At 50.5% G+C, this 27470-nt stretch overlaps 1 protein-coding gene across 6 annotated transcripts in view; it reads right to left on the bottom strand.

The window, feature by feature from the left end:
* Positions 1-13984: 13984 nt before the first annotated feature.
* Positions 13985-27470, bottom strand: part of ACOX3 (acyl-CoA oxidase 3, pristanoyl) — a 59120-nt gene continuing 45634 nt past the window's right edge. For 4 of the 6 annotated variants that reach the window (XM_033213601.1, XM_033213600.1, XM_033213599.1 and 1 more), the window contains 2 exons: positions 24001-24087; positions 13985-19619 (listed from right to left, as the gene is read on the bottom strand). In XM_033213601.1, the coding sequence (XP_033069492.1) occupies positions 19500-19619; positions 24001-24087 (207 nt within the window). In that variant the 3' untranslated portion in view covers positions 13985-19499. The remainder of the gene's footprint in view (positions 19620-24000; positions 24088-27470) is intronic. The other 2 variants (XR_004437781.1, XR_004437782.1) reach the window with 2 other exon arrangements.

Genomic DNA, 27470 nt, shown 5'->3' with positions numbered 1-27470 from the left:
ATTGAGGCTTTAAAACACTGCTTGCCCCAACTACTCAGAATCAGAAAGAATCACCCAACTGTGTTCTAACACTGGGTATCAATTCCCTGCACACCTCCACGGACTCAGCCCCATCTCAGAAGTGAGGGCAGAAGGAAGGAAACTTCTAGAAGGAGGAGTTTGCTGCAGAACTTCCAGAGTCCGCAGCACTGAGTCATCTCCATGCCCCATGCCCGTGGTTCTCTGTAGCACATGGTGGGGGGTGGGTGGGGGGTGCAACACCTCCTTCTGATGCATAGAGTGTCAGCACTGGAAGGGCCCCTACCCCATGCCCAGTGCCCAGTGCCCAGTCCCATGGGAGCTCCTCATTTGGGGAAGAGACCAGGGCAGAGGCAGCGAGGGCTCCTCTTCTCCCTCACTCAGGGGCTACAGGCTGGTCACTTGAGCTCTCTGGAAATCAGTCTCCTTATCTGGAAAACGGGGCTCACCTGGACCTTGTGACGGGCATGAGATGATGGCATCAGATAATGTGCACGAATGACCCTGTAAGTCATAAATTGCTTGCCGCGTCACTCCAGCGACCGCCTAGTGCATTTTGGAGCCCAGGGAACTTGAGTTTGCATCCCAGCTCCTGACCTCCTGTGGCCCACGTCCTCCCTGGAGCATGGGCTCTGGAGGCTGGAGGGCTGGTGGAAGAGGAAGTGAGATGGCAGCTTACTGGCTTCTGCATCAGGCCCCAACTCTACCCTGGTCCTCCCAGCCTTGCACGTGCCTCCTCACAGCTTCCCTTGAACATCCTGTATCATCCAGCAGCCCTGAACCGTGTGATTTTTTTCCTCTGGGAGGTGACAGCCTAGACCAGAAGTTGAAGCCTGGCCCCAGGGTGTGGTGTACCCCACTGTCAGAGGGACCTCAGATGAGCCACTAAGCCTCTCTCTGCCTCAGTTTCCTTATCATCTAAAATAGATGGAATCAGCTGGGCACGGCGGCTGACGCCTGTAACCCCAGCATTTTGGGAGGGCGAGGCGGGTGGATCATTTGAGGTCAGGAGTTCAAGACCAGCCTGGCCAACATGGTGAAACCCTATCTCTACTAAAAAATACAAAAAGTGGCTGGGTATGGTGGCGGGCACCTCTATTCCCAGTCACTCAGGAGGCTGAGGCAGGAGAAATCACTTGAGCCTGGGAGGCAGAGGTTGTGGTGAGCTGAGCTCGCGCCACTGCACTCCAGCCTGGGTGACAGAGCAAGACCCTGTCTCAAAAATAAAAATAAAAATAAAAATAAAAATAAAAATAAAATAATCATCTGGTCCCTGGCTGGACTCACAAAAATCCCACAGGGAATGAATGATTATCAGTCTGCTGGGGCTGCCATAGTGGCGTTCTACAGACTGGGGGCTGGAACAACACACACTTGTTTTCTCACACCTCTAGGGGCTGACAGTCTGAGATCAAGGCGTCGGCAGGGTTAGTTTCTCCTGAGGCCTCTCTCCCTGGCTTGCAGATGCCACCTTCTCTCCGTGTCCTCGCCTGGTCATCCCTCTGTGTGTGTCTGTGTCCTCATCTGTTACAAGGATACCAGTCAGACTGGATTAGAGCCCTCTCTGATGACCTCACTTTACCTCAATCACCTTTTTCTTTTTTTGGACATGGAGTTTTGCTCTCGTTGCCCAGGCTGGAGTGCAATGGCACAATCTCAGCTCACTGCAACCTCCGCCTCCCAGGTTCAAGTGATTCTCCTGCCTCAGCCTCCCGAGTAGCTGGGATTACAGGCATGTGCCACCACACCTGGCTAATTTTGTATTTTTAGTAGAGACGGGGTTTCTCCATGTTGGTCAGGCTGGTCACAAACTCCCGACCTCAGGTGCTCCACCCACCTCGGCCTCCCAAAGTGCTGGGATGACTGGCATGAGCCACTGCGCCCAGCCTAATCACCTCTTAAAAAGCCCTGTCTCGGCCAGGAGTGGTGGCTCACGCCTATAATCCCAGCACTTTGGGAGGCAGAGGCGGGCGGATCACGAGGTCAGGAGATCGAGACCATGCTGGCTAACAAGGTGAAACCCCATCCCTACTAAAAATACAAAAAAAAAATTAGTGGGGTGTGGTGGCGTGTGCCTATAGTCCCAGCTACTTGGGAGGCTGAGGCAGGAGAATCACTTGAACCTAGGAGGGAGAGGTCACAGTGAGCCGAGATCGCACCGTTGCACTTCAGCCTGGGCGACAGAGCAAGACTGTCTCAAAGGAAAAAAAAAAAAAACCCTGTTTCCAAACACAGTCCCATTCTGAGGTCCTGGAGGTTAGGGCTTCAACATACAAATTGTGGGGGGATGCAATTCAGCCTGTAACACCTTGTGTGGTCATCACTCCAGGGAAGGACGTAAGGAGCCAGGACTCCCATAGCATTGTGTTTGCAAAGGAAGACCCGGGACCTTCAAGGTCTTTGTTGCCAAACTCCTCTCCCTCAGGAGAGGCAGAGGGTCATCTCCTCCCTGGAGTGGCTTCTTGCATGCTGACCTCACTTCTGGAGGGGCCAGGAGGAACCTGCCTGCGTTTCTGAAGCCCAGCTCTAGCACATTTCAGCAGAGGCCAGGATCCCATGCAGAGTGCCAGAGGCTGAGGGCAGCGGGCTGACCTCCCTTGGCAGTTTCAGAATCTTTCTTTGGTGCTCTCTTATTTTATGCAGGATTCCTATATAGGAATAGAAATGCATACCTTAAAAAATGCCTCGGTTACTGTAACTGGCAAGTGAGGATCTCTGGAAAGAGCATTTGTTCATTTAATAGGACTGGAAGGGAGCCGCAGCTTCTTGCTTTTTAAATTTTTTTTCCTGGTGATGGTTTTTAAAGCATTTAAACTGCCATGATATTGCAAGAGGAAGAATGGACTTTTCCCGGGTTGGCAGACTCCATCTAGCCATGGCAGCCTACAGCAAAATTTCTGCGGCTGCCCACATGTCCTGCCTGGTATAGAGCTGGCTTCATCCAAGCTCCTCCGCTCACCACTGACCTCGGCTGAGCGCCTCACGGGTGGGTCCTGTGAGGGGCACGGCAAGGAGACATCCGTCCCTGGTCAGAGGGACAGAGGGGAGCCGGCCCCTCATGCACAGCCCCTAGCTGGGGGACAGCAGAGCCCGCGTGTCCTGTGGGGAGGGCAGCGACCCACTGGTTGGAGTGGTGAGGTCACGCCTGGAAGTGCAGCACTGGCGCAGTGGCCAGCATGGCCCCCTTCCCGTTGCACCATATAGACCTGCCCAATTCATTCCTTTAATTCATTAACTCACTTCTTCATTCACTCACTTCACTTGTTCATCACTCCCCCATCCCACTCCAGGGCTTGCTGAGCGCTTTCCCGGTGTCTGTGTGCGGCCCTGTGCTGGGAGCTGGACACAGGGACCCTCCAGACCTGGGCCCTGGGCTCCGCAAGCTTCCAGGCCGCTGAGAGGAGTAGCCAGGCGCCAGTCAGTGCTGTCCTGAGGACTGGGGCTGCTGCAGCCAATGGTGACAGAGGCACCAAGTGATTCCTTCTGGAGAACAGGCCACAGCTGGGCGGGGAGGTGACGGGCTCCTGTGACCCTGACACCAGGGGGAACTCAAGTCTTGCTGCCTATACTACATTCACATTCACGCAGAGGCTGCTGGTCAGGGATGTGGGGAAGAGTGGGGAAGGCACAGATGGGACGCACCCGCCCCCGCAGTCATCCTGGGTTGGGAAGGCCTAGATGGCCGGGTGTGGGTGGTGCTCACACAGGTACAAAGGCCAGACTCCACAGGGGCCAGGCCTTCTGTGCAGGACCGGGATTGGCAGACAAGGGCCCGCCCAGAGCTCACATTGCAGCCACCCTAGATCCTGAGAAAGCCCCAGGCTGAGAAGGGAGAACTGGAAGCGGAGAGCAAAGCCGGCCTGGGCACACACGGGCAAGGGCACAGAGGACACAGGGCAGGACTGTTGTCCTCACCTGGGCAGCTTCCCCAGTGCACGGATGGCCCCTCCCCCGCCCCCAGGGACACTGACCACCTCCCTTTCCTCTTCAGAATTCAGACCCAGTGAATAGGCAGAGGTCCTGAGACTGTGGCCATCAGAACTGTCTAAGAGTACAGGAAGAAGCGCAGATTCCTGGGCCCAGCTCCTAGGGTCCAGTCTAGCCACAGCCCCTTTGTGTGATCAGGACTGTTAGAGATTTTCACATATATGATCTCAACCTATGCTTAGGACTCTGGAAGGCAGGTAGTTCTACAAGCTTTACAAAGGAGGAAACCAATTTGGAAAGGTTAAGAAGCGTTCCCAACGTGCCATTTCACGGCAAATGACAAAGTTAAGATTTGAACCTGGGCCTAACTCCCAAGTCTGTCTGCTTTCTATGCTCCTGTGCCACGTCCCAAAGGCTGGCAGAAAAGACATCCACCAGGGTCTTTAAGGATGACAACGGAGGCAAATGTTCCTAAAAATTATTTTGTTTTTAGAAGCCTTGCTCTGAAGCAAAGAAAAAAAACAATTCAAGAGATGTCAAGAATTTTTTGGCAAACAAATAACGCATCTAAGAACAAACACCCAGGGAGGACGCGTGGGCAGCTGTTCTTGGGTTGTTTTCATTCCCCAAGTGCTCGGCCCTATAAGACTCGACATGTGTTTTCTCTTGCAAAGCAAACAGTTCAGCATAATGTGGGCCTCCTGGCTTGAAAGGTTTCAGATGGAGCTTGTGAACCACATAAAAGGTTGGGCAAATCTTGCTCCCAACTCAGTGTAGTGGCTGGGCACAGAGCCCCCAGGGACCGAGCAAACCTCCTCATCTATCTCCTAGGCCTGGGTGTAAATGGAGGGGGTGAAGGGAGGAAGGTCCTTTCACAAGTCACTGCACATTTTCCCTTCACGACACAACACGGGGCTCCCACTGACCACTGTGCAGCTGGGGACATCCTCCTCCAAGCATCGCAAAGCAAACCAAGTCCCTTCCTGGGCGGCTGCTGGACAGGCTGGCGGGATGGAAATGAGCTGAGGTCAGTCCTTGCACTTCAATGGGTGCAGGTGGGTGGAGCCTTCCTGGAAGCCACAGGAACACCGGGTTCTGGGTTCTCACGCAGAGCGGCCCTGACCTCCCGGATTTAGGATCAAAGCCCACAGCCCAAGGAAAACCCTCTAATGTAAGCTGCAGGACAGCAAGTGGTCCCAGAAGGGAATGCAAAGGCGAGAGTGCCGGCGACCACGGCACAGCACATGCGGCACAGGCCCGCCCAGGCCAGAGACCGAGCGCGTCTTCCCCTCCTCACATGGAGAGTAGAGGCTCTGGCAGGGCCACAGGGGAGCCACCCAGCTGGGCTCCTCCGCAGGTGCCTCTGGGGCCAAGCAGTCCCCACTGTGGCCAATGCTGGGGCTCCGTGCAAGGAGTCTGTTGTACCCAGCCCAGCTGCCTCGAGCAATTAGGAGGTGGCTCCCACACCAGGAAGGACGACCCCAAGGTTCCTAGGTCTGGTCCAGAGAGACAGGATGCTCACAGGAGGGCAGCAGGTCCAAACAGAAGCCTGGGCTCCACTCCAGCCATGGCCCCAGGGCTCAGGAGAGCCACCAGGGTGGACAGAGTCACATCTGTGCATGCCCAGTTTGCACCGCAGAGGGACCCAAAAGTGCTCTGCCCTGGTTTTTGTACCCTGGGTACCACTGGGCTCACCGAGCAGATGCGTTGCAGAGTATTCCATCTGGGAGGACCGAGGCCACACCCAGGGCTGTTCAGGTCACTCCCTCCTTTTTCCAGGGTGTTGCATTCGGTCAATTCTGCAGGAGAACTGCAAGCCAGAGAGGGAAGAGCCGTCATCCATCCAGGGCCCTGTCCTCCTGCAGCCACGGCCTGTAGCTGTGCTTCCACTGTGGTCCGTGATTCCCACGGCATGCCCCACTCCGTAGGGTGGCTTCGGCCTTATCATGGTGGCAACATGGCTAAGGCCACCTGAAGCTCCTCAGTGGCCATGGCAATGTCCCCCAGAAGCAAGAAGCCACTTCTGTCCCAACGTCCCCAGCTAGTCTTTAAGACTGAACCCAACAGGACCCTTGGGCGTGGCCTCATCACTGAGCCAGTCCCTGGGGCCAATGGGATGGAAGGTGCTGGAGCACTTCAGCCAAGGTGAGCCAGTGCCAGTGCTGGGGCAGAGCGGCTTCCCAAGGCTTGGGGCTGTCCACATCCAGGGAGAAATCTGGACAGAACTGGGGTTCTGTTAGTGAGAAGGAAGGGTTGGAAGTTGGACAGGAAGCCCACAGGGTCCACCACATAAGGAGGGAAGCCAAGACCCCCTGACTTCCAGGGGATCCGTGGCTGGGACACGCTTCAGATGGGGCCACGGCCCTATAGGACCCATGAAAAGCCTGGGAAGTGTCTTTTTTTTTTTTTTTTTGAGACGGAGTCTCGCTGTGCCGCCCAGGCTGGAGTGCAGTGGCCGGGTCTCAGCTCACTGCAAGCTCCGCCTCCTGGGTTTACGCCATTCTCCTGCCTCAGCCTCCCAAGCAGCTGGGACTACAGGCGCCCGCCATGTCGCCCGGCTAGTTTTTTTTTTGTATTTTTTAGTAGAGACGGGGTTTCACCATGTTAGCCAGGATGGTCTCGATCTCCTGACCTCGTGATCCGCCCGTCTCGGCCTCCCAAAGTGCTGGGATTACAGGCTTGAGCCACCGCGCCCGGCCTGGGAAGTGTCTTAGTAAAAGGCCCACATGAACAACGTCAAGCAGGAAGGCAGCTTCTTGTGACGAGGTGCTCCTATGGCACATGCTGTCCCCACACAGTGCTATGTGTAGCTAGGTGCTCACTAAATGCTGGTCAGATGGACACTCCCTGCTGGCCAGCAGCCCAGGGGCTGGAACCACCTGAAACCTAGAGGGCGGGGTGGATACACAATGATGGGGGAATGTGATTCACGCTTGGGCTGAGCCGTCAGAAGTGTATCCAAACCAAGTTTCCAAGTGGCTGCTCCATGTCAACTACACGTCCTAAAATGAAAGCGTTCCCACGCCTCTGCCACCGTCAAGATCCTTAGCGACGACAGCTGCAACGATCTCAACCCCAAGATATTTCTGGGCTTTCACAGATGATGGGGTCTGGCTGATTTTTATCTTCTTCATCTGCCTGTAGTTTTGAGATGTCTCTGCATGCATGGATCCCAGCTGGTTCCATGTAGCCACAGGAAGCTCACTCTGTGTTTATGCTCAGGGTAAGAAACTTCTCTCTTTCTGCAGGCATCTCCCTTGGTGAGTCACAGAGATTTCTGGCCGCAGGCACAGTCACGGGCACACACTTGTGTCCACTGCCAAGCAAGACTGTCTTTGCAGTCCACCCTCCACACAGCATCAAACTAATGTGAAGGCTGAAGGCATTCCCATAATGGCAGACACCAGGCAATGGTGCCCCAGCACGGTGTGGAAGATTGTTCCGGCAGGGCCAGCAGATGTAATTAGACGGGAAAGTTAAATGACGGGTAAAAGTTTTGGAAGGTGTATTAGTCCGTTCTCACTCACGCTGGTATAAAGAACTGCCCAAGACCAGGTAGTTTATAAAGGAAAGAGGTTTAATTGACTCACAGTTTAGCATGGCTGGGGAGGCCTCAGGAAACTTACAATCATGGCAGAAGGGGAAGCAAACACATCCTTTTCCACATGATGGCAGGAAGGAGAAGTGCCGATTAAAAGGAGGAATGTCCCTTATAAAAACATCAGATCTCATGAGAACTCATTCACTATCACAAGAACAGCACGGAGGTGACTACCCCATGATTCAATTACCTCCCACCAGGTCCCTTCCATGACTCGTGGGGACTATGGGAACTCCAGTTCAAGATGAGATTTGGGTGGGGACATGGCCACGCTATATCAGAAGGGTAAGGGTAAACCATCACTATTTGCCAATGATAGAGAAGGAAAATCAAAGAGAATCAATGAAAAGCTGTAATAATTAAAATAAGGTTTCAATAAGGTGACCAAAATAAACAGACAAAAAACACACAGCTTTTTATTAAAAACAGCTTGAAGAAATAGTCTTAGATGGGAAGACTACTTACCATGAAGATACAGACACTCCTGATGTGAATCTAAAAGTTAAACAAAACCTCCAGACAAACTCCAGAGAACATTCTTTAATATGGGGGTGGGAGAATGCCCAGACTTGACAAATAACACCAAAGTTCACACACATAAGACATTTTTGGAAAAGATGAGAAATGAGGCTTTATTTACTCCAACAGATATTAAAAGTATGAGAACTACAACCATGAAAACAACAGAAGCTGACGTGATAAACAACAGTAAATTTAAACAGTGCAGACACAGGTCCAGTGACAATGATTTCAGCACTCACACAGGTGGCGTTTCGGTCAGTGCATGATTCAGTGGGCGAAGCATTTCAGATCCTTGTCTCACATCACATCTCGAAATACATTCCCAGTCAATTAAACACTGAAACGTACTCAGAGAAAAAGAGATGAAAATGTAAATAATCTTGGTGTGGGAAAGGGCTTTCCAAGCATGACCTCAAAGGCTAGAGCATAAAATCTTCATTTTAAAATGTGCATGTATTTCTGATTTAAAAATGTAAACTTTAGCAGGTTACATCAAAAAGAAAAAAAATACAGTTAAATGGCAAATGATGCATGAGGAATAATGATTTACAGTGAATATGTTACAGGTTTGCTGTGCATAATATGTACACATATTTTACAAGCCAACAAAATATTTTCAAAACTAAATGCTTTATTAGATAGAGAATAAGAATGGGCAGTTACCACAGCAGAACAAATATGAACAGACTTCAAGCATACGGGAAGGCATATTCAGCCACAGGAGGGGCAATAAGAAGGAAATCTATACAGAAGACACCAATTTTATGTTCCCGTCAGGTCGGTAACAGGCAGAGAACAAACAGGCCACTGCTGGCAAGACTCCTACATTCTAGAGGGAATGAAGGCTTCCTGTTGAACATGCTGGGAAGAGGAGACTTACCAAGCACTATCTGCAGGCAGGACTCTGTTGCTTTCATGCATTAACTCGTTTTAAAGCCAACAACAGCAGGAACTTATTCACTTCATCAGTGAGGGAAGTCCCACATCCAATAGGTAGTGCAGCTGGTGTCCACCCAGGAGCCTGCCCTAGACTCTGCTCCTTCATTCCCACTTGTTGCTCCACCCGCCCCACTGCCTCCCCCCCTGCCGGTATCAGAAACCTCCCCTGTGCAGAGCGTGTCTCAGCAAAGCCACTGGGACCAACCCACGTACAGTGATGCATGTGCACGGATGGCTGCCACGGAGCAGAAACCTTGAACTCTCCATCTCTCAGGAGGAAGTTTGCTAATCTTGTACATTCATGTTACTTGACTGGGAAAATGGCTGTGACATGACTTTAAGTGGAAAAAGATGTCCACAGAGTATGACCCATTTCTGATAGGAAAACCACGCACACACACACAGAGGAAGAAAGTGAGAAGAATGGTGCACGCTGACACGATCCTGGCCTGTGAGTGGAAGAAAGTGGGCAGAACGGTGCATGCTAACATGATGCCAGCAGGTGAGGGAAAGGAGAACAGTGCACACTAACACGTTCCCGGCAGCTGAGAGCAAAGTAGACACCAGGACCAGGAGACGGGGGCCCTTGAGGGGGCGCAGGAAGGACTTTGGGGCAGGGGCAAGTCACTGTCAATGTCCGGCTTCTGGCTTCAGTGCTGAGTGGAGCATCACGGGCATGAACCAAGGGGTACAATGAGTCAAATTCTGGGCCCCTGTGGCCCAAAAGTAAATCAATTAAATCGGAGGGGCAACCATTTCTCCATGTGGGGTTACAAGTGATATCTATTTTCATCTTTAAACTTTCCTACCTTACCAAAATAGCACCTAACAATCACGTTAGTTTTACAATCAGAAAGCAAGTGGCAGAAAGCCATGACATTAAACTGAACATTTTTATTCCAATGATTCAAGTTTTTCCTGTGCAATGTTTTCAAATGTTTTATTTTCAAAATGACCATCACAAAAAAAATGTAGTTTCTAGAATGTCATGGCTACACCTTAACCTACTCCACTCTTGCAGTGGGGGCAACAGTTTTGGGAGCAGGGACCATGTGTGGGGGCTGCACCCTTGCAGTGTGTGGCCTGGACACGGCCCAAGCCCTCCACTGCGCACAGACGACACTTTCACATTGATTAGTATGCATGCCCATCAAATCCTGCTGTAAACCAAAACTAAAGTTCTAAGTCCCCCAGCGGACTGAGTGGATCCCCTTTCAGCCAAGGGGACCCAAAGATACCTGAAAACGAAGTTCAGGCCAGGAATGGGAAGGAGGGTTGGGGAAGCCTCATCACACCCACCCCCCCTTTGGAATTTAGACACAAATGACCAACATTAAAATGACAACAGAGATCCTAGACTGACAAAACAGACTCTTTGTAGCAATAAGATACCCAGTTCAACCGGACTCCAGTATGGCATCACATGACAGAGAGTAGCCCTGAAGGAAATCAAAGTATTTTACCCCAAAATATATTTCCTTGACATATTTTGAAATGGCCCCTGCAAAGCTGTCTCTCGTGGGGGAAATTTGCATTCTACAGAGAATCTGCTTCCCTTATTAGGCTTTTTCTGGAGAGTCTAATACCTTTTAAGGTCCTGTAAGAGACAGACACATCTATTCTCTCTGAAGCCTGCTATCTGGAGGCTTCATCTACATGACAAAAACCTTGGCTTCCATAATCACCCTCCCCCCACCTTAACTCAAGCTGAGTTCAACTCTTTAGACAAAGCTCAACTCTTTCAACCCATTGCCAATCAGGAAATTTTTGAATCTACCTGTCAGAGATGTGTGAACCAGAGCAACTCCATCTTAAATATGAGCTGGGTAAAACAAGGCTGAGACTTACTGGGCTGCATTCCCAGATGGTTAGGTAGTCTAAGTCACAGGATGAGATAGGAGGCCAGCACAAGATACAGGTCATAAAGACCTTGCTGATAAAACAGGCTGCAATAAGGAAGCTGGCTGAATCCCACCCAAACCAAAATGGCAAAAGAGTGACCTCTGGTCGTCCTCACTGCTACACTCCCACCAGTGCCATGACAGTTTACAGATGCCATGGCAACATCAGGATGCCACCCTATATGGTCTAAAAAGGGAGACATGAATAATCTACACCCTGATTAGTATATCATCAAGAAATAACCACAAAAACGGGCAATCAGCAGCCCTCAGGGCTGCTTCGTCTACGGGTAGCCATTCTTTTATTCCTTTACTTTCTTAATAAACTTGCTCTCATGTTATGAACTGGCACTGCATTTTCTCACGTGAGAGCCAAGAACCCTCTCTTGGGGTCTGGATTGGGACCCCTTTCCTGTAACATCTTTCTGGTGACCATGGAAGGAACCATAGTGTGGAAACCCTTGACCCAAAGGGTAACTTTGGGGTAAGGGGTGGTGTCTGGTAACATCTTTCTGGTGAATCATGGAAGGGATGATACTGAGGAGACCTCTCGATCCAAAAGGAGTAGACTGCACCACTGATGGGCGGACTTTGAATAAGTGGTGGGGTACCTGGGTAAAGGATGGGATTGGGTCAGAGGCCCAACTTGGGGGACTTAGTCTCTCCTTAAACACAGTGGGTTAGAGGGGGCTCTTAAGAAAAGGTAAGGATGCCTGACCAACCCTGGGCTAGAGGCTCTTCTCAGATTTAGGGGGCTAGAGGCCCCTCTCAGTAAGGTCCCTCTAGGTAAAGTCCCTTCTGGCTAAGAACAGGTTTGGCACTACGCGATGTTAACTGCTATTGTCTTTGGATTAATCTGCCTTGCACACTTTGCTGATGGCTGTGAGTGACAGAATGAGGCACATACAGGATTGTGGGACTTGGGGAGTTTTATCCTCCCTAAACGGGGAAACTTGAGAGCTGATGGGACTGTGGAAAAGATCCCTTCAGGACCGACAAGCAGCCACCGGAACTTTTCAGTGTGGCTGCAATGGGTAGGTCTTCCTCTGACCTCCCTGAGCGCCTCGCCTTCTCCATGCTGCCTCAGGCAATGCTTTTCTCTCGCTGTGCAAACTGGTTGAATAAATTGTAAAAATAATTGTTTATCTCCTGTCAAGTTTTGATTAATGAATAAAGGATTTGTGAGGCTAGTCTTCAGTTGTAGCCAACCAGGTCTGGTGTGCTTTGCGCGTCTTTCTGTATTGTTCTGTCATAAAGAGGAGTGCCTTGGGATACAGCATGGACTTAGGATACCTGTAAGCCTGCTTTTCAAGACAGCTCAGCAAACTGGTCAGTTACAAACATTGCTGCAGGTCCCTGAAAAAACTGGATGAAGTTTCCTTCTTGTCTTCTACCTTCTTGGGAGCTTGACCTTGTAACCACACGGCCATGCTTTCTCTTTTCACAATGGTGGCCCAGGTTCAGGGTTCAATTCCTGGCTTGGAAAATAAGTTATCTCCTATGTATTTATATGTATTATGTGTGTGATGTTTATATATGAAAGAGCTTTAACTAATTGGTTTAAAAATAAGTGCTTAAATATTTTGTCAGAAAAGTAAAAAGTGTAATGCCTTTTAGTTCATGCGACTTAAGTAATCTTTGGGAAATAAGGAGTTTTAAAGATTATTGGTAAAATAAAAATATCTTCAAACATGTAAACATGTGGTCTAAATTATGCAGGTCAGATATTAAGTTTGCTAAATGCTTTAAGGTCATAAACTGCTTCTTTGACTTTTAAAATTTATTCAGTTTCCTACTGTGGAGCATTAGATTCCAGATAAGGCCAGCGACATGTGGAGTTCCCCATGCCTCTAGCTATGCTGGAGTCTGCCCTTATCTGCACTTCTGCCTGGCATGTCCTAGGCTAACTTCCACACCTGGTACACAATTAGAATCCCCAACTTACCAAGGTTTTCACCAAAAGTAAGTCACTAAGAATTAACATTGTGACATGTTATTAAGACTGCTAAAAAAAGTTTTATGTGCAAGATGTGTAAGAAAAGTGATAAGAAGACATGGGAATGTGAATTTTTCTTACCTAGATGAAAGGGTTAAAGGATTGTTTTAGGCCAGGCATGGTGGCTAACGCCTGTAATCCCAGCACTTTGGGAGGCTGAGGTGGGTGGATCACGAGGTCAGGAGATCAAGACCATCCTGGCTAACACGGTGAAACCCCGTCTCTACTAAAAATACAAAAAAAAAAAAATAGCCACACGTGGTGGTGGGCGCCTGTAGTCCCAGCTACTTGCTAGGCTGAGGCAGAAGAAAGGCGTGAACCCAGGAGGCGGAGCTTGCAGTGAGCCAAGATCACGCCACTGCACTCCAGTCTGCGTGACAGGGCAAGACTCTATCTCAAAAAAAAAGGATTGTTTTAAATTAGAATCAAGCAGAAGGTTTAAGCAAGTTGTGGAAGGCTTGTGAAACGTTAATCTTGTAAAAAAATTCTGTGTCTGAACAAATTGGCTAAAGTTAAAGCAGTATTATTCAGTTTTTCTGTAAACTGAACATTGGAATAAAAGCACAACAGGTTTTTTCTTAGAGCAAAAACCTCCCTATGATCTGCTCTTTAATAAAAATGTGTAAAGGGTTATCAAAGGCTTATGAGAATCTTACCTTATGGCCAAACTGATTAAGATTGAATATATTTGTCTATAAGATTTCACTAAGAATTAATTGGGTTTGACATCAATGGTGCACTAATGTAACAGTGACATTTGGCTTATTTGGTACAAAAACCACTCAGGAAGCATTATCAAATGTGAAATGGTGTTTGGTTTTCTTTGGGCTATATTTATATAAATGTGTTATTGGTATATGTTCCAAAAGTATGGGAAAATCCTGTAATTCTAATGTGACTTAGTGTATGTTATTAATAATTATAATTGTTACAGAAAATCATTGTATGCCAAGAAGGCAACCAAATTTCATGTTTTTTGATTGTGGCTCCCCTAAAACATTTTGTTATCCATAGACAATTGTCTTGTTGTAATCCTTTTTAGAAGGTGGTTTATAACCAACTATAGAGCTCCAACAGGTATTCTTAAATGCAGGTTTTTAATAACTTTGGAAATTGTGATATTAGAAGAGAGAAAAAACTTTCAGAATTCTCATAGAAAGCTGAAATGTTAATGAATATCAAGCAAAACAGGAGTTAACTAAATTAAGCGAACCAATAAAACACTGATGTTTTTAACTTAAAATGTTGCTGATCCTTTGTTTTGTTTTTCAGAGTCAAGGAAACTTTTCTTTTGAGCTATTTACAGCTTTTAGCAATTGAGTAAAATATACTCCTGAGTAAACTATACTCCTGTGAACAAAATTTGGAGCATATTTCTCCGATTTCTTCAGAATTTGGAAACTGTTTGCAAGTATTCTTAATTTATGACAATATAGTTATTTGCATAAGTGCAATAAAAATCTGATTTCTTTTGTAACAGGACACAATTGGAAAAACTGGTTATTTTACCAAGCCTTTAACTGGAATGGGATGCTTTGCACTAAGGAATCAAACTTGACTTGTAAAGCCAATAAAAGTCCCTTGGGGAAACACCTCATATTTTGTCTGCACAGTCCCTGTATGGGGTTCCTGACCTGTGGTAAGTAAAGAATGTCACTTTCTAACAGGTCCAGGAGCCCCAGGCTATCTCGAGGCCTCAAGAGGAGAGGAATTTATTCAACTCATAGGTATTTGAGGGTACAAACCCGTGGCAGGGCCTGGCTCTAAAGAAGTCTTATCTGAGATTCCTTCTAGGGAACAGAGTTTCATCAAAGCCAATTTAAAAAGAGCTTATGTGAAAAACAATTATTCTTGTTGTACTTTATACAAATAATCAGGCCAAGTATAATAAAGCAAATCAGTCTTACCATGATTTGTCTTTAGTAAAAATGGAAAATGGGAAACTAGAGAAATTAGTTTCAAGAACTATGGCACACTTCTTAAATTCTAATTTCATCAGTTGTTTTTAAGTTTGTTTCTGCAATTTAGGCTAACCCTGATTCCTGTGAACCAACCTGTGATCTCTGCCTGCTGCTCAGAAGAAACAAGAGGGATGGGTAATGTAAAAATCTGGATCAGTATTCTAATTCTGGGCATATTAGAATCAGCTAACAACCCCATGTCAGCCTGGTTCCACCAATTGCTCAGTTCATGGAAAGCCTTCTAATTCGGTTTACTTGTGATAGTTTTGCTTATTCTGTTATATTGCTGTTCTACCCTTTGTGTAGGAATGCAGGATAAGCTTACTGAATGTTTTCTTAAACAATAATCTTTCAGATATCACCTTTTGTCAGAACTCAAGTTATGAATGGCTTTCACCAATCCAAGGCTTTCTGGCTGAGCTCTTCTCTACCCTGAACAGAAGAGACCTTAATAGGCAAGGGTATCATTGACCCTATTCAGCCTAAAGAAGTTACAGAAGATGGTTCTTCATCCCTCTGCAACCCTTAGGATTAAAGGTTCTCTTATAAAAGGGATGAGGGAAATGTCAGAGGTGTGTGAACCACAGCAACTCCATCTTGAATAGGAGCTGGGTAAAATGAGGCTGAGACCTACTGGGCTGCATTCCCAGACACTTAAGGCATTAAGTCACAGGATGAGATGAGGTCCGCACAGGATACAGGTCATGAAGACCTTGCTGATAAAATGGGTTGCAGTAAGGAAGTCAGCTAAAACCCACCAAACCCAAGATGGCCAAGAGAGCGACCTCTGGTCGTCCTCACTACTACACTCCCACCAGCGCCATGACAGCTTACAAATGCCACGGCAACGTCAGGAAGTTACCCTATATGGTCTTAAGAGGGGAGGCATGAGTCCATCCTTGGATTATTATATCACCAAGAAATAACGATAAAAATGGGCAACCAGCAGCCCTTGAGGCTGCTCTACGAAGTAGTCGTTCTTTTATTCCTTTACTTCCTAAACAAACTTGCTTTCACTTTACACTATGGATTCACCCTGAATTCTTTCTTGTATGAGATCCAAGAACTCTCTCTTGGGGTCTGGATGGGGACCCCTTTCCTGTAACACACCTATACCTAGAAGCTCGTTTTCAGACCTTTCTGGGCTGAACCAATGTGCACCTTCCATGCACTGACTGACGTCTCTGCCTCTAACTTCTGTCCCCCTAAAATGTGTAAAATCAGGCTATAACTCAGCAATCTCAGGCAGCTATTCTCGGGACCTCCCAGGGCTGTGTCACAGGTCATAGTCTTCACATTTGGCTCAGAAGAAACCTCTTCAAATATTTCACAGAGCTTGGCTTTTTGTCAACACTGCCAGTAAAGTGTGCCAGCTCCCAAATTTGAGGAATGAGGACCTTTCCAACAAGTGGATATGAAAATGGAAACCACATGGTGACATTGTGGCCACAGGCATTGGAAAGCTCTCCTGCATGAGAACCTGTCGTGTCTGACATGGTGACATTGTGGCCACAGGCATCGCAAAGCTCTCCAGCACGCGAACCTGTCGTGTCTCACATGGTGACATCACGGCCACAGGCCTCGCAAAGCTCTCCAGCACGCGAACCCGTCGTGTCTCACATGGTGACATCGTGGCCACAGGCATCGCAAAGTTCTCCTGCACAAGAACCTGTTGTGTCTCACATGGTGACATCGTGGCCACAGGCATCGCAAAGCTCTCCTGCACGAGAACCCGTCGTGTCTCACATGGTGACATCGTGGCCACAGGCATCGCAAAGTTCTCCTGCACGAGAACCCGTCGTGTCTGACATGGTGACATCATGGCCACAGGCATCGCAAAGCTCTCTGGCACGAGAACCCATCGTGTCTGACATGGTGACACTGTGGCGTCGTAAAGCTCTCTGGCACGAGAACCCATCGTGTCTGACATGGTGACACTGGCGTCGCAAAGCTCTCTGGCACGAGAACCCATCGTGTCTGACATGGTGACATTGTGGCATCACAAAGCTCTCTGGCACGAGAACCCATCATGTCTGACATGGTGACACTGTGGCGTCTCAAAGCTCTTCTGCACGAGAACCCATCATGTCTGACATGGTGACATCGTGGCCACTGGCGTTGCAAAGCTCTTCTGCATGAGAACCCGTTGTGTCTGACATGGTGACACTGTGGCACCGCAAAGCTCTCTGGCACGAGAACCCGTCGTGTCTCACATGGTGACATTGTGGCCACAGGCATCACAAAGCTCTCCAGCATGAGAACCTGTTGTGTCTGACATGGTGACTTCGTGGCTACAAGCATCACAAAGGGCTCCTGCATGAGAACCCGTCGTGTCTGACACTAAAGTCAAATGTGTTTATTTCTGTAAACCTTGAACATACTCTTGACCTTGAACAACTTCTATGACCTGCTGGTGGAAAAACAGGTAGTTTCAGACCAAAGGCTGGACTAGACCACAAACCAAGGTCCCAAGTGATAAAAAAGACAAAACATGAAAACCCTTCCAGAGATGCCCAAAGCTCAGTTACTTGGGAGACAAGGACAGCTGGGGCCTGCTCCAGAGGGCGGTGAGGCAGGAGTGACCGTGACTCCAACTCAGGCTGGCCACCACAAAGAATCTAGCTGCGGGCACATCAGAGGACTCTGGAGCCTGTTCCTTCTCGCTTAGAAAAGCTACAGGTCTAGGCAAAGGATCCGTCCACACACACACACAGTCTGAGGTGTCCTGTGAGGGGGACCCCTGGTGGAAATCTGCATGACCCCGGCTGACAGCCCACCGAGGCCCAACTGCTCTCTTGGGCTGGGACCCCCAGGCAGTGGGGCTGGGGACCCCTGGGCCCGTGAGGCCTGTGGGTGGCAGCCTCAGTGTTGAATGAGCCGCTCCGACACTGGCAGGCACCACTGATGTGTTGTTCTCTGGGTTTGTACTAGGAACCACCCCATGGAAATCGCCAAGGCCCTGAGCACTCTCTCTCATTCCCATTCTCTCCGAAAGCAGGAAGAGTATCATAGACAACACACACTTAAACCACGAAGAGTTTGTTTAAACCCAAGGAAGCTTCTAAACCAGAGCAAGATGAATTCAGGTGGGGGTGCTCCTGGGTTTAACTGATGATGGACACCAGCGTCTCAGCCTACTTATTGCGTCTGAGCCCTGTGCTGGGGCCCTCGGGCACCAGGGAGGTCCCATGGCTTCTGATCCCACTCGGCCACCTCCTGCTGTCTGCCTGCGGCAGTGTCCAGCCTGCTGGGGCCGGTCTCCTCCTCTGCAGACACGGCTAACGGCACAACTCACCCCACATGGTTGGCTGAGGGTCCCGTAAGATGATGAATCCTGAGTGCTCAGCAAGGTGCTGGCAGGCGGTAGGTGCTCATCAAAGAAGCCACTAATTACCCCTAAGAGGCCCCTGGAGCCCCAAAGGGGTGGGATGTGGTGGTGGGGTGTCCTGCCCCTTTTCTAAACATGAAAATGAGCTTGAGAAGTGGTTTCCGGTGCTGGAAATTCAGTTTTTAAAAACATTCTGGACCATGCCCTTCAGACGCTCAGAAGTTCTCTGGGCTATTTGGAAAAATAAGAACTGATCCTAGTTGGTTCAGCACCGTCCTGAGACACACTGGGTCACATCTGTTTGATGAACTGTGGTGACAAGAGCGTGGCCACAAGGGTCAGGGGGCACCAGAGTGACCCAACTCCCTGCTACTGATGACAAAGGCCTTCCATGCCCTGAGAGGATGAGAAGTTAAGAAGCAGGACCCAGAAACCAAGACAGCACTGCTCTGGGAACCTAACACTGGGAAGGGCAGCCAAGCCCATGGCCCCGCGGGGAGGAGGAGTGACCGGGAGACGCGTGCACCAATGGCCCCGGTCTGCTGCAATCAGGCTGTGGCCAGCGCCATGGGGACAGGCCACATGTGTGCAAGGACTTGCTGGGCAGACTCTGCAGGAACAAACAGATCAAACATGTTACGAATAAAGTGATTTGTATATAACTGGCAGGGGGGCAGGCGTTGGAGACTGAATTGCCCACTCAAATCATTACTTTTTAAAAAAACATTTCTTCGACGGACATTTCCAGCTCCACAAAAGAAAGTAATCAAATAGATGTTCCTCCTTAAGTCTTAAACCATGACATTCAGATGATCGATGTGCAAATTAATAAGGTTATGACATAATTTGATTAGGTGACAAAGCCCAGGGACAGCTGACAAAGAACCAGACTGGCACCACTGACTTCTTAATGAAGTGGAGCTCTGTAAAAAATCTAGACAAATCACAGGTTGTCTGACCAGAAAACCCCTGACTATGGGCTGTCTACTTTAGAGTCAGGAGCTGAACCCTGAAAACTGAATGTGCGAAATTCTAATGATCAAAAAACCCACAGTGTGTCAGGCGGACATGATCATGTGCATTTCTTTTCCACGCTGCAAATCACCACAATCCCAGATGAGCCCAGCCGGCCAGGCGTCTCCCTCCCGTCCGCCTGGGCGGTAAGGTCGATCAGCAGTTCAGGCGCAGAGGTGCGGGCTCAGAAGGCAGCAGCAATCTCCAGCGTGTTCTGGAATCAGAAGTTGAGGTCCACATATTATTAGTTCCCTTCGTTTCATTAGACTTGGTTGAATGTGTGCCGGTGCCACTACAGCTTTGATTTCAGACTTCCTATGACAGGTTTGTTCACAGAAAACTCTGGCCACCAGGACGCCCGTTCCAACACCTTGCTTTCCTGCAGGACAGCGCCCCAGAGGTTTTTGTAGAGCTGCAAACAACACATACACAGCAAGTGAAGACAAAGAAATAAGAAGGAAAAGATTCCTACACAGCTGAGTGTGCAAATGCAACTCCTCAAAGTTTTTGTTAAAAACACAAGAAATTCGGCCGGGCGCGGTGGTTCATGCCCGTAATCCCAGCATTTTGGGAGGCCGAGGTAGACAGAACACCTGAGGTCAGGAGTTCGAGACCAGCCTGCCCACCATGGAAAAACCCCATCTCTACTAAAAAAAATTCAAAATTAACCAGGCGTGGTGGCACATGCCTGTAATCCCAGCTACTCAGGAGGCTGAGGCAGGAGAATCACTTGAACCTGGGAGGCGGAGGTTTCAATGAGCCAAGATTGCACCACTACAGTCCAGCTTAGGCAACAAGAGTGAAACTCCATCTCAAAACAAACAAACAAACAACAACAATAACAAAACAAATTCTCTCACTTTTTAGAGAAATTTTAAAATGATTTACATTTATATGAACTTTTTTTTTTTTAGTAGAAAATAATTAGGAGCCGGGCGCGGTGGCTCAAGCCTGTAATCCCAGCACTTTGGGAGGCCGAGACGGGCGGATCACGAGGTCAGGAGATCGAGACCATCCTGGCTAACACGGTGAAACCCCGTCTCTACTAAAAATACAAAAACTAGCCGGGCGAGGTGGCGGGCGCCTGTAGTCCCAGCTACTCGAAGGCTGAGGCAGGAGAATGGCGTAAACCCGGAAGGCGGAGCTTGCAGTGAGCTGAGATCTGGCCACTGCACTCCAGTCCGGGCGACAGAGCGAGACTCCGCCTCAAAAAAAAAAAAAAAAAAAAAAAAAAAAAAGAAAATAATTAGGAAAATTCAATTATAAGTACCATAAACCATATTTATAATGAAAATCATCCCCTCGCCCTCTTCTTTGGAAATTATTGGCTGGGTAAGGTGGCTCGTGCCTGTAATCCCAGCACTCTCGGAGGCTGAGGAGGGCGGATCACTTGAGCGCAGGAGCTAGAGACCAGCCTGGGCAACATGGATAAACCCCATCTTTACAAAAAAAAAAAAAAAAATGCAAAAAATTAACTGGACATGGAGGAGTTCACTTGTAGTCCCAGCTACTTGGGAGGCTGAGGTGGGAGGATTGCTTGAGCCCAGGAGGTTGAGGCTACAGTGGGCCATGATCGTGCCACTGCACCCCAGCCTGGGTGACAGAGTGAGATCCTATCTCAAAAAAAAAAAAAAAGGAAATGATTGTGGGCAGTAGACACCTGGTTTCTTAGTAATTGCAGCCACCACAGTATTCTGCAAGGCTGCATCGATGGCCGCTCTGAAATCTGCTCACACCCCAGGCCGCACAGGTGGCACATGGCCACCAGCAGCAGGACGCCCTCACCTGGTGGCCCTTACTGGCTGACTCCTGGACCTGGGCCACCACACCCTGCTCCTCTTGTCCTGCCCCAGGCCAGCACTCCCCTACGGGATGTGCAGACTTCACTGCTCTCAGCCTAAGCAGCCTCACTGGGAAGATGGGGAGAGACGCTCCTGTCTTGGAGGAAGGCTGTATAAATAAAGGGCGAAGGGCGGCTAAGCAGACACTTCACCCGTGCAGGTGGGAAGGGGCAGCCCAGCCCATCTCCAGAGCCTGGGAGGTGGTCTATTTTGCATCCAGCTTATGTTGACCCTTTTATTTAGAAGAAACCCCTCTGCCTGTACCCGCTAAATGCACTTAGCAACCCCTCCTCCCCACTCTGCTACTCTGGGCTCCACAGACACAGATCCAGGCTGCTGCTCCACAGGGCCTAGGTTCCAGCTTACGTTTCACAGTTTGGAGCAGCAGGCTTGGTTTAAGGATGGTCTCAACTCCCCTACGGCTCTGTTTGTTCGTTTACAGTGAATTTCTTTTTTTTTTTGAGACGGAGTCTCGCTCTGTCGCCCAGGCTGGAGTGCAGTGGCTGGATCTCAGCTCACTGCAAGCTCCGCCTCCCGGGTTCACGTCATTCTCCTGCCTCAGCCTCCCGGCACCGCCACCTCGCCCGGCTAGTTTTTTGTTTTTTGTTTTTTTTTTTTTTAGTAGAGACGGGGTTTCACCGTGTTAGCCAGGATGGTCTCGATCTCCTGACCTCGTGATCCGCCCGTCTCGGCCTCCCAAAGTGCTGGGATTACAGGCTTGAGCCACCGCATCCAGCCCTACAGTGAATTTCTTACCCGGTAGCTCCTGGTTAATACACCAGTTCCTTGCAACTGGGAGAAATGTACTTTCTTGTTTTTTTCTCTGAGATGAGGTCTCTATTGCCCAGGCTGGAGTGCAGTGGCACGATCACTGCTCACCACAGCCTCGACCTCCCCAAGCTCAGGGGATCCTCTCACCTCAGTTTTTGTAATTTTTATGGACGGGGTTTTGCTATGTTGCCTAGGCTGGTCTCAAACTCCTGCGCTCAAGGGATCCGCCCGCCTCAGCCTTCCAAAGAGCTAGGCTTACAGGTGTGAACCACCACGCTCAGCCAGGAATGCACGTTTTATAAACCATCCTACCAGCAACACCTCCAGTCGGCTCTGGTTTTAACTGTGGAACCCAGAGCCAGAGGGGCCCGTCCATCATGGGCACGGTCTCTCCTCTCCTCGGTTGTTCCCTGCCTCTGCAGAGCAAGGCGCAGCGAGTGGACGCTCAAGGCTGCTCCTGTACGGGGTAGACAGTCCTGTGTGCTCGGGGATCCTCCATGGCGGGTCTGGCTCCACTGTCTCTTCGAATGCCTGTCTACCTGGTGAGCCCCCTACCTCCCGGTGAGACTGCCTCTCCCAGGGAGGTGGGTAGGGCAAGTCCCCCTCCTACGTGCTCCCCCAGGACCCAAGACTCCCCCCAAGTCTTCTCTCCCTACAGCAGGGCACAGTTTCTTCAAATCCTGGCTCCGCCACTCCCTGGCTGGGAAACCCACTGGGCTTCTCTGGATCTCAGTTCTCAGCAGCAGTGATCATCTGGGCTGTATGGGCTCAGGGGATGGTCAGTGGCCAGCCCCCTGATGCGGGACAGCAGGCCCTCCACAGAGATGACCATCCATGCCTCTCCTACTACTGGGAACTCTCACCTCCTGCCCTGCTCACCCGGCCCCTGGCACTACCTGCTTCTTGGCACACCTAGCCCAACCCAGGTGTAGCCTGGGCCATGCTGAGGCCAGGCACTAGGCCCTCCCTGGCTAAGCCAGTAAGGACTCATGCACGGACTTCAGTATTCCCTGAGGACTGAGGAGGAGGGGGTCCTGCCCACTAAGGCTCAATCTCCATTTGAGCAGAGACCCAGGTGCTGGCAGATGTCTCAGCAGAAAGAACCCAGTCATGGGGCCAGGGGCCAGGGATGGGGTTAACCCCTCTGTGGCTCACAGCCGGGGGACCACAGGGCATGGGACATGAGCACTGACACGCCAAGTCCCTCTAGCAGAAGATGGACACAGCCCTATAAGCAGTGGGGTGCTGGAGGGCACCCAGTGGACCTGTGAGTGTCGCCCCTCGAGGGCATCATCAGGTGGGAGGAAGACACAGGGTCAGTGATGAGGCCAGCAAGGGCCACACTGCAGTGCCTGGGGCACTGCCTCAGCTGGATGCCACAGAAAGCCTCTCCAAGGCAGCAACAGTCAGCTTATACTGAAAGAATGCAAGGCACTCCAGGCAGCCGGAGCAGCAGGCACAAGGCCCTGGGGTGGGCACGGGCCTGGCTCAACAGATGGAGAGGCCAGTAAGGCTGGATCTGGTGGGCAGGAGGGGAGCGTGGGGTGAAGGGCCCTGGAGGGATGCAGTGGCTGCCTGGGGCTGGGGCGTGGCAGAGTCAAGGAGGCTGGTGCAGGCTCCCTCAGGGGAGCAGCCTGACTCCATCTGCTTTGAATGAATCATTATGGAACATAGGGGGCTGGGGAACCACAGGGAGGCAGTTGGGGGAAAGTGGGACAGGGGAGAGTAACCCCAGTGACAGCCATGGATGGTCAGAGGGGACAGAGGGGCCTGGGGATTCCAGGACAGGGATGGGGGAGAGGCCTGCAGGGCCAGGAGCCCGCATGGTCAGATGCGGGTAAGACCTGGGACCAGGCAGGCCAGTGGGGAGTGGGAAGAGGGCAGAGGCCACAGTGTGTGGACCTCCAACCTCTGCCTGTGCAGACGGGCAGTGCCACCACCCCATCTCGAGAGGAAAAGGCGGGCAGGGGATGGGCAAATCCCCTGCAACCACAGAGCCATCATGGCGAAACACCAGAATGAGACTGTCCAGACTTGTCCTGGGCCCTCCCCACGGAAGCTCCCCCACATGTGACCACTTTCCAGAAGCCACCAGACCCCTGACCCACAGGAGCATCTCAGCTCCGCAGAAATGCCCATCGGCCCTTGGGGCACCCCTGCGAGGCCCTGTCCTCCCTTTACCTCGCCGTCGGCTCTGCCAATCGATGAGTCCAGAACAAAGTCAGGAGGAGCGATCACGTCTACCAGGGCAACTGCGTCGTCTTTCAGCTGTTGGAAAACAAAGCCCAGACACTTGGCACCTCCCGGGAATTTCCATGGTGACCAAAGGGTAACAGCCCTGTCCGTGTTTGCTAGGACCCACTAGCAACGGGTAAGCTGAGCGGCACGTGCGGCTCTGCTGCCAATGCATGATCTCTTCACTGGCCTGGATTCGAGTCCCTTGCTGTGTGCTGGAATGTTTTCACTATGCTGCTTTTCACTCAGGACTTCCAGGGCTTGTTTCTTCCCAAAAAGGTAGAAAAGGCCCTTAAAAGTGACGACCCTGCAGCTTGTGAATTAGCAGCTGCCTCCAGAGGCTCATTTCTAAGCCTTGGCTTATCTGGGCAACTGCTGTTCCAGTAAAGGAAAATATGTCCAGAAAACATGTAATAGAGAAGGCATTTATGAGCACTTGGAAAAGCCATAAGCATATGAAGCCTCCTCGGTTGGCAGTGGTTTCAGTACTCTCCTATTCCACTGGACAAATTATTCTTCAATATGACACATAAAATTTATATGAGTGGATTCTCAAGAACTTTCTTAAAATGCAAAAAAAAAGGCTGGGCGCAGTGGCTCAAGCCTGTAATCCCAGCACTTTGGGAGGCCGAGACGGGCGGATCACGAGGTCAGGAGATCGAGACCATCCTGGCTAACACGGTGAAACCCCGTCTCTACTAAAAATACAAAAAAATTAGCCAGGCGTGGTGGTGGGCGCCTATAGTCCCAGCTACTCGGGAGGCTGAGGCAGGAGAATGGCGTGAACCCAGAAGGCAGAGCTTGCAGTGAACTGAGATCGTGTCACTGCATTCCAGCCTGGGGGACAGAGCAAGACTCCATCTCAAAAAAAAAAAAAAAAAAAAAATTCTCCCCAAAATATTATGAAATGCCATGGCTACACTGCATGGAACCCAGGAATGGGAGACATTGTTAATGATATGGATCAAAGGCAATCGGTCAGCACAGAGTAATAAAGGCCACAATGGAGGAACTGAGTGCGCCTCCGCGCTTCAACGCCGTGCTCTGCAGCGTGTGGCCACCTGGTCCTGGTCCACGTGCCTTGGCACGGAGGCCGCAGACCAACGCCACTGCTCCCGGAGAGAAGCTCTTGGCAGAGCACAGGTGCTGAGCCCAACAAACATGTTCCGTAAGGGTCCAGGTAGGAGATGTTACTGGCTTTGCGGGCCATGGTCTCTGGCAACTGTCTGCTCTGCCATGGAAGCACAAAGACACCCGCAGACGACACTCAGGTGAACGGCAGGACTGAGCTGAGTTTGCTGGCCCTGGCCTAGCAGATGGCTGGCACCCTCTCCACCTGGCTGACCGTGGCCTCCCCAAGAGAGTGGTGTGGACAGGCACACACAGAGTGGCACACAACGGTCAGCCAGCCTTGGCCATAGCCTCACTGGGAAATCAGTTGTGGCTTTTTTTCTGTTTTTTTGAGACAAGGCCTGGCTCTGTTGCCCAGGCTGGAGTGTGATGGTGCAATTACGGCTCACTGCAGCCTCAAACACGTGGGCTCAAGCTACCCTACCTCAACCTCTTGAGTAGCTGGGACTACAGACATGTGCCACCAGGCCTGGCTAATTTTTTTAAATTATTTTTTGTAGGTCGGGCATGGTGGCTCACACCTGTAATCCCAGCACTTTAGGAGGCTGAGGCGGGTGGATCAAAAGGTCAGGAGATCGAGACCATCCTGGCTAACACGGTGAAACCCCATCTCTACTAAAAATACAAAAAAATTAGCCAGGCGTGGTGGCAGGCGCCTGTAGTCCCAGCTGTTGGGGAGGCTGAGGCAAGAAAATGGCGTGAACCCGGCAGGTGGAGCTTGCAGTGAGCCGAGACTGCGCCACTGCACTCCAGCCTGGGTGACAGAGCGAGACTCCGTCTCAAAAAAAAAAAAGAAAAAAAAATTATTTTTTGTAGAGATGAGGTATCACTACGTTGCTCAGGCTGGTCTCGAACTCCTGGCCTCAAGTGATCCTCCTGCCTTGGCCTCCCAGAGTGCTGGGATTATAGGCATGAGTCACCACACCCAGGCACTTTTTATAAACAACACCTCCCCACTATGCCCCCCTCTCTGCAAGGTTACCCCTGTGCTTTCCTTGGCTCACCTGCATACTCCGAAGGCCCCCACAGGGTCAACACTGCCCCAAGCAGGTAAAATTTGGCTCTTGGAGGAGCCAAGGAAAACCCCTCCCTGTGGCCGGTTCATGTTAAGAGGAGTAAATGTGGCCACAAACATGTACCACAATTAGACATGCGCTTCTCCAGAACCGCAGGCTCAGGGAAGGGGCTCATACAGTGACTCCCGAGAGAGGCTCAGGGACATTCCATTGGTCCCAGATCAAGTGTGAAAGCAGCGACAGGGGAGATGAAAGGCCACGTCTCCAGTCACTGGAGACACTGCGCTAAAATGCAGCAGTACGCGGTCCAGTTCCTACCAGCAAAAGTAGAGTGACGTCTCCGTGGACACAGTGGCCCTGCCTGCCACGGCAGCACCAGCACCAGCACAAGTGGCTCCTCAAATTCAGTGCAATGAAAGGAAATCTGAGACCCTCACTCACACAGCCGCCTTCCCCCCACCCAGCATCTACCGTGCTAAACAGCACAGCAAGGGGGCTTCTGTTCCTGGATGGAAGAGAGCTGCCAGATCAGAACGTGGGGTTGGGGCCCTCTGATTTCCTGGGTGACATAGGTAAAAGGATATAGTAAACAAGGACACCGCCAGGAAACAAACTGGAGGCTGAGTCCCCTGAACGCTCAGAGAATTCTCAAAGTAGCTGCAAACGGTGTATGAGAGGGCCTGGGTGTGTGCAGATCTGGAGATACCCCGGCAAGTTTCTTTTGCAAAAATTTCTGATGTGGGCATATTTTCTTGTAATCCTCCAGTTTTTACTAAACCCTGAACAAACATGAATGTTTGGGTTGCAAAGGCAGTGTGTGTCAGCTCTGGGTGATGCTAAGGGGGTGCGTGTCAGTCTGGGTGACGCTAAGGTGGTGCCTGTCAGTCTGGGTGACGCCAAGGGGGTGCGTGTCGGTCTGGGTGATGCTAAGGTGGTGCGTGTCGGTCTGGGTGATGCTAAGGGGGTGCGTGTCGGCTCCTCTGGGTGACACTAAGGTGGTGCGTGTCGGTCTGGGTGACGCAAAGGCGGTGCACGTCGGCTCCTCCGGGTGACACTAAGGTGGTGCGTGTTGTTCTGGGTGACGCTAAGGGGGTGCGTGTCGGTCTGGGTGATGCTAAGGGGGTGCACGTCGGCTCTGGGTGACGCTAAGGGAGGGAGTGCATGTCAGTCTGGGTGACGCTAAGGGAGTGCGTGTCAGCTCTGGGTGACGCTAAGGTGGTACGCGTTGGCTCCTCTGGGTGACGCTAAGGGGGTGCGTGTCGGCCCTGG

Source organism: Trachypithecus francoisi, unplaced genomic scaffold (assembly GCF_009764315.1).
Source record: "Trachypithecus francoisi isolate TF-2019V2 unplaced genomic scaffold, Tfra_2.0 Lachesis_group1, whole genome shotgun sequence".
Classification (NCBI taxonomy): Eukaryota; Metazoa; Chordata; class Mammalia; order Primates; family Cercopithecidae; genus Trachypithecus; species Trachypithecus francoisi.
Note: the sequence above shows the minus strand (reverse complement) of the source record. Positions and strands in the feature narration are given on the sequence as shown.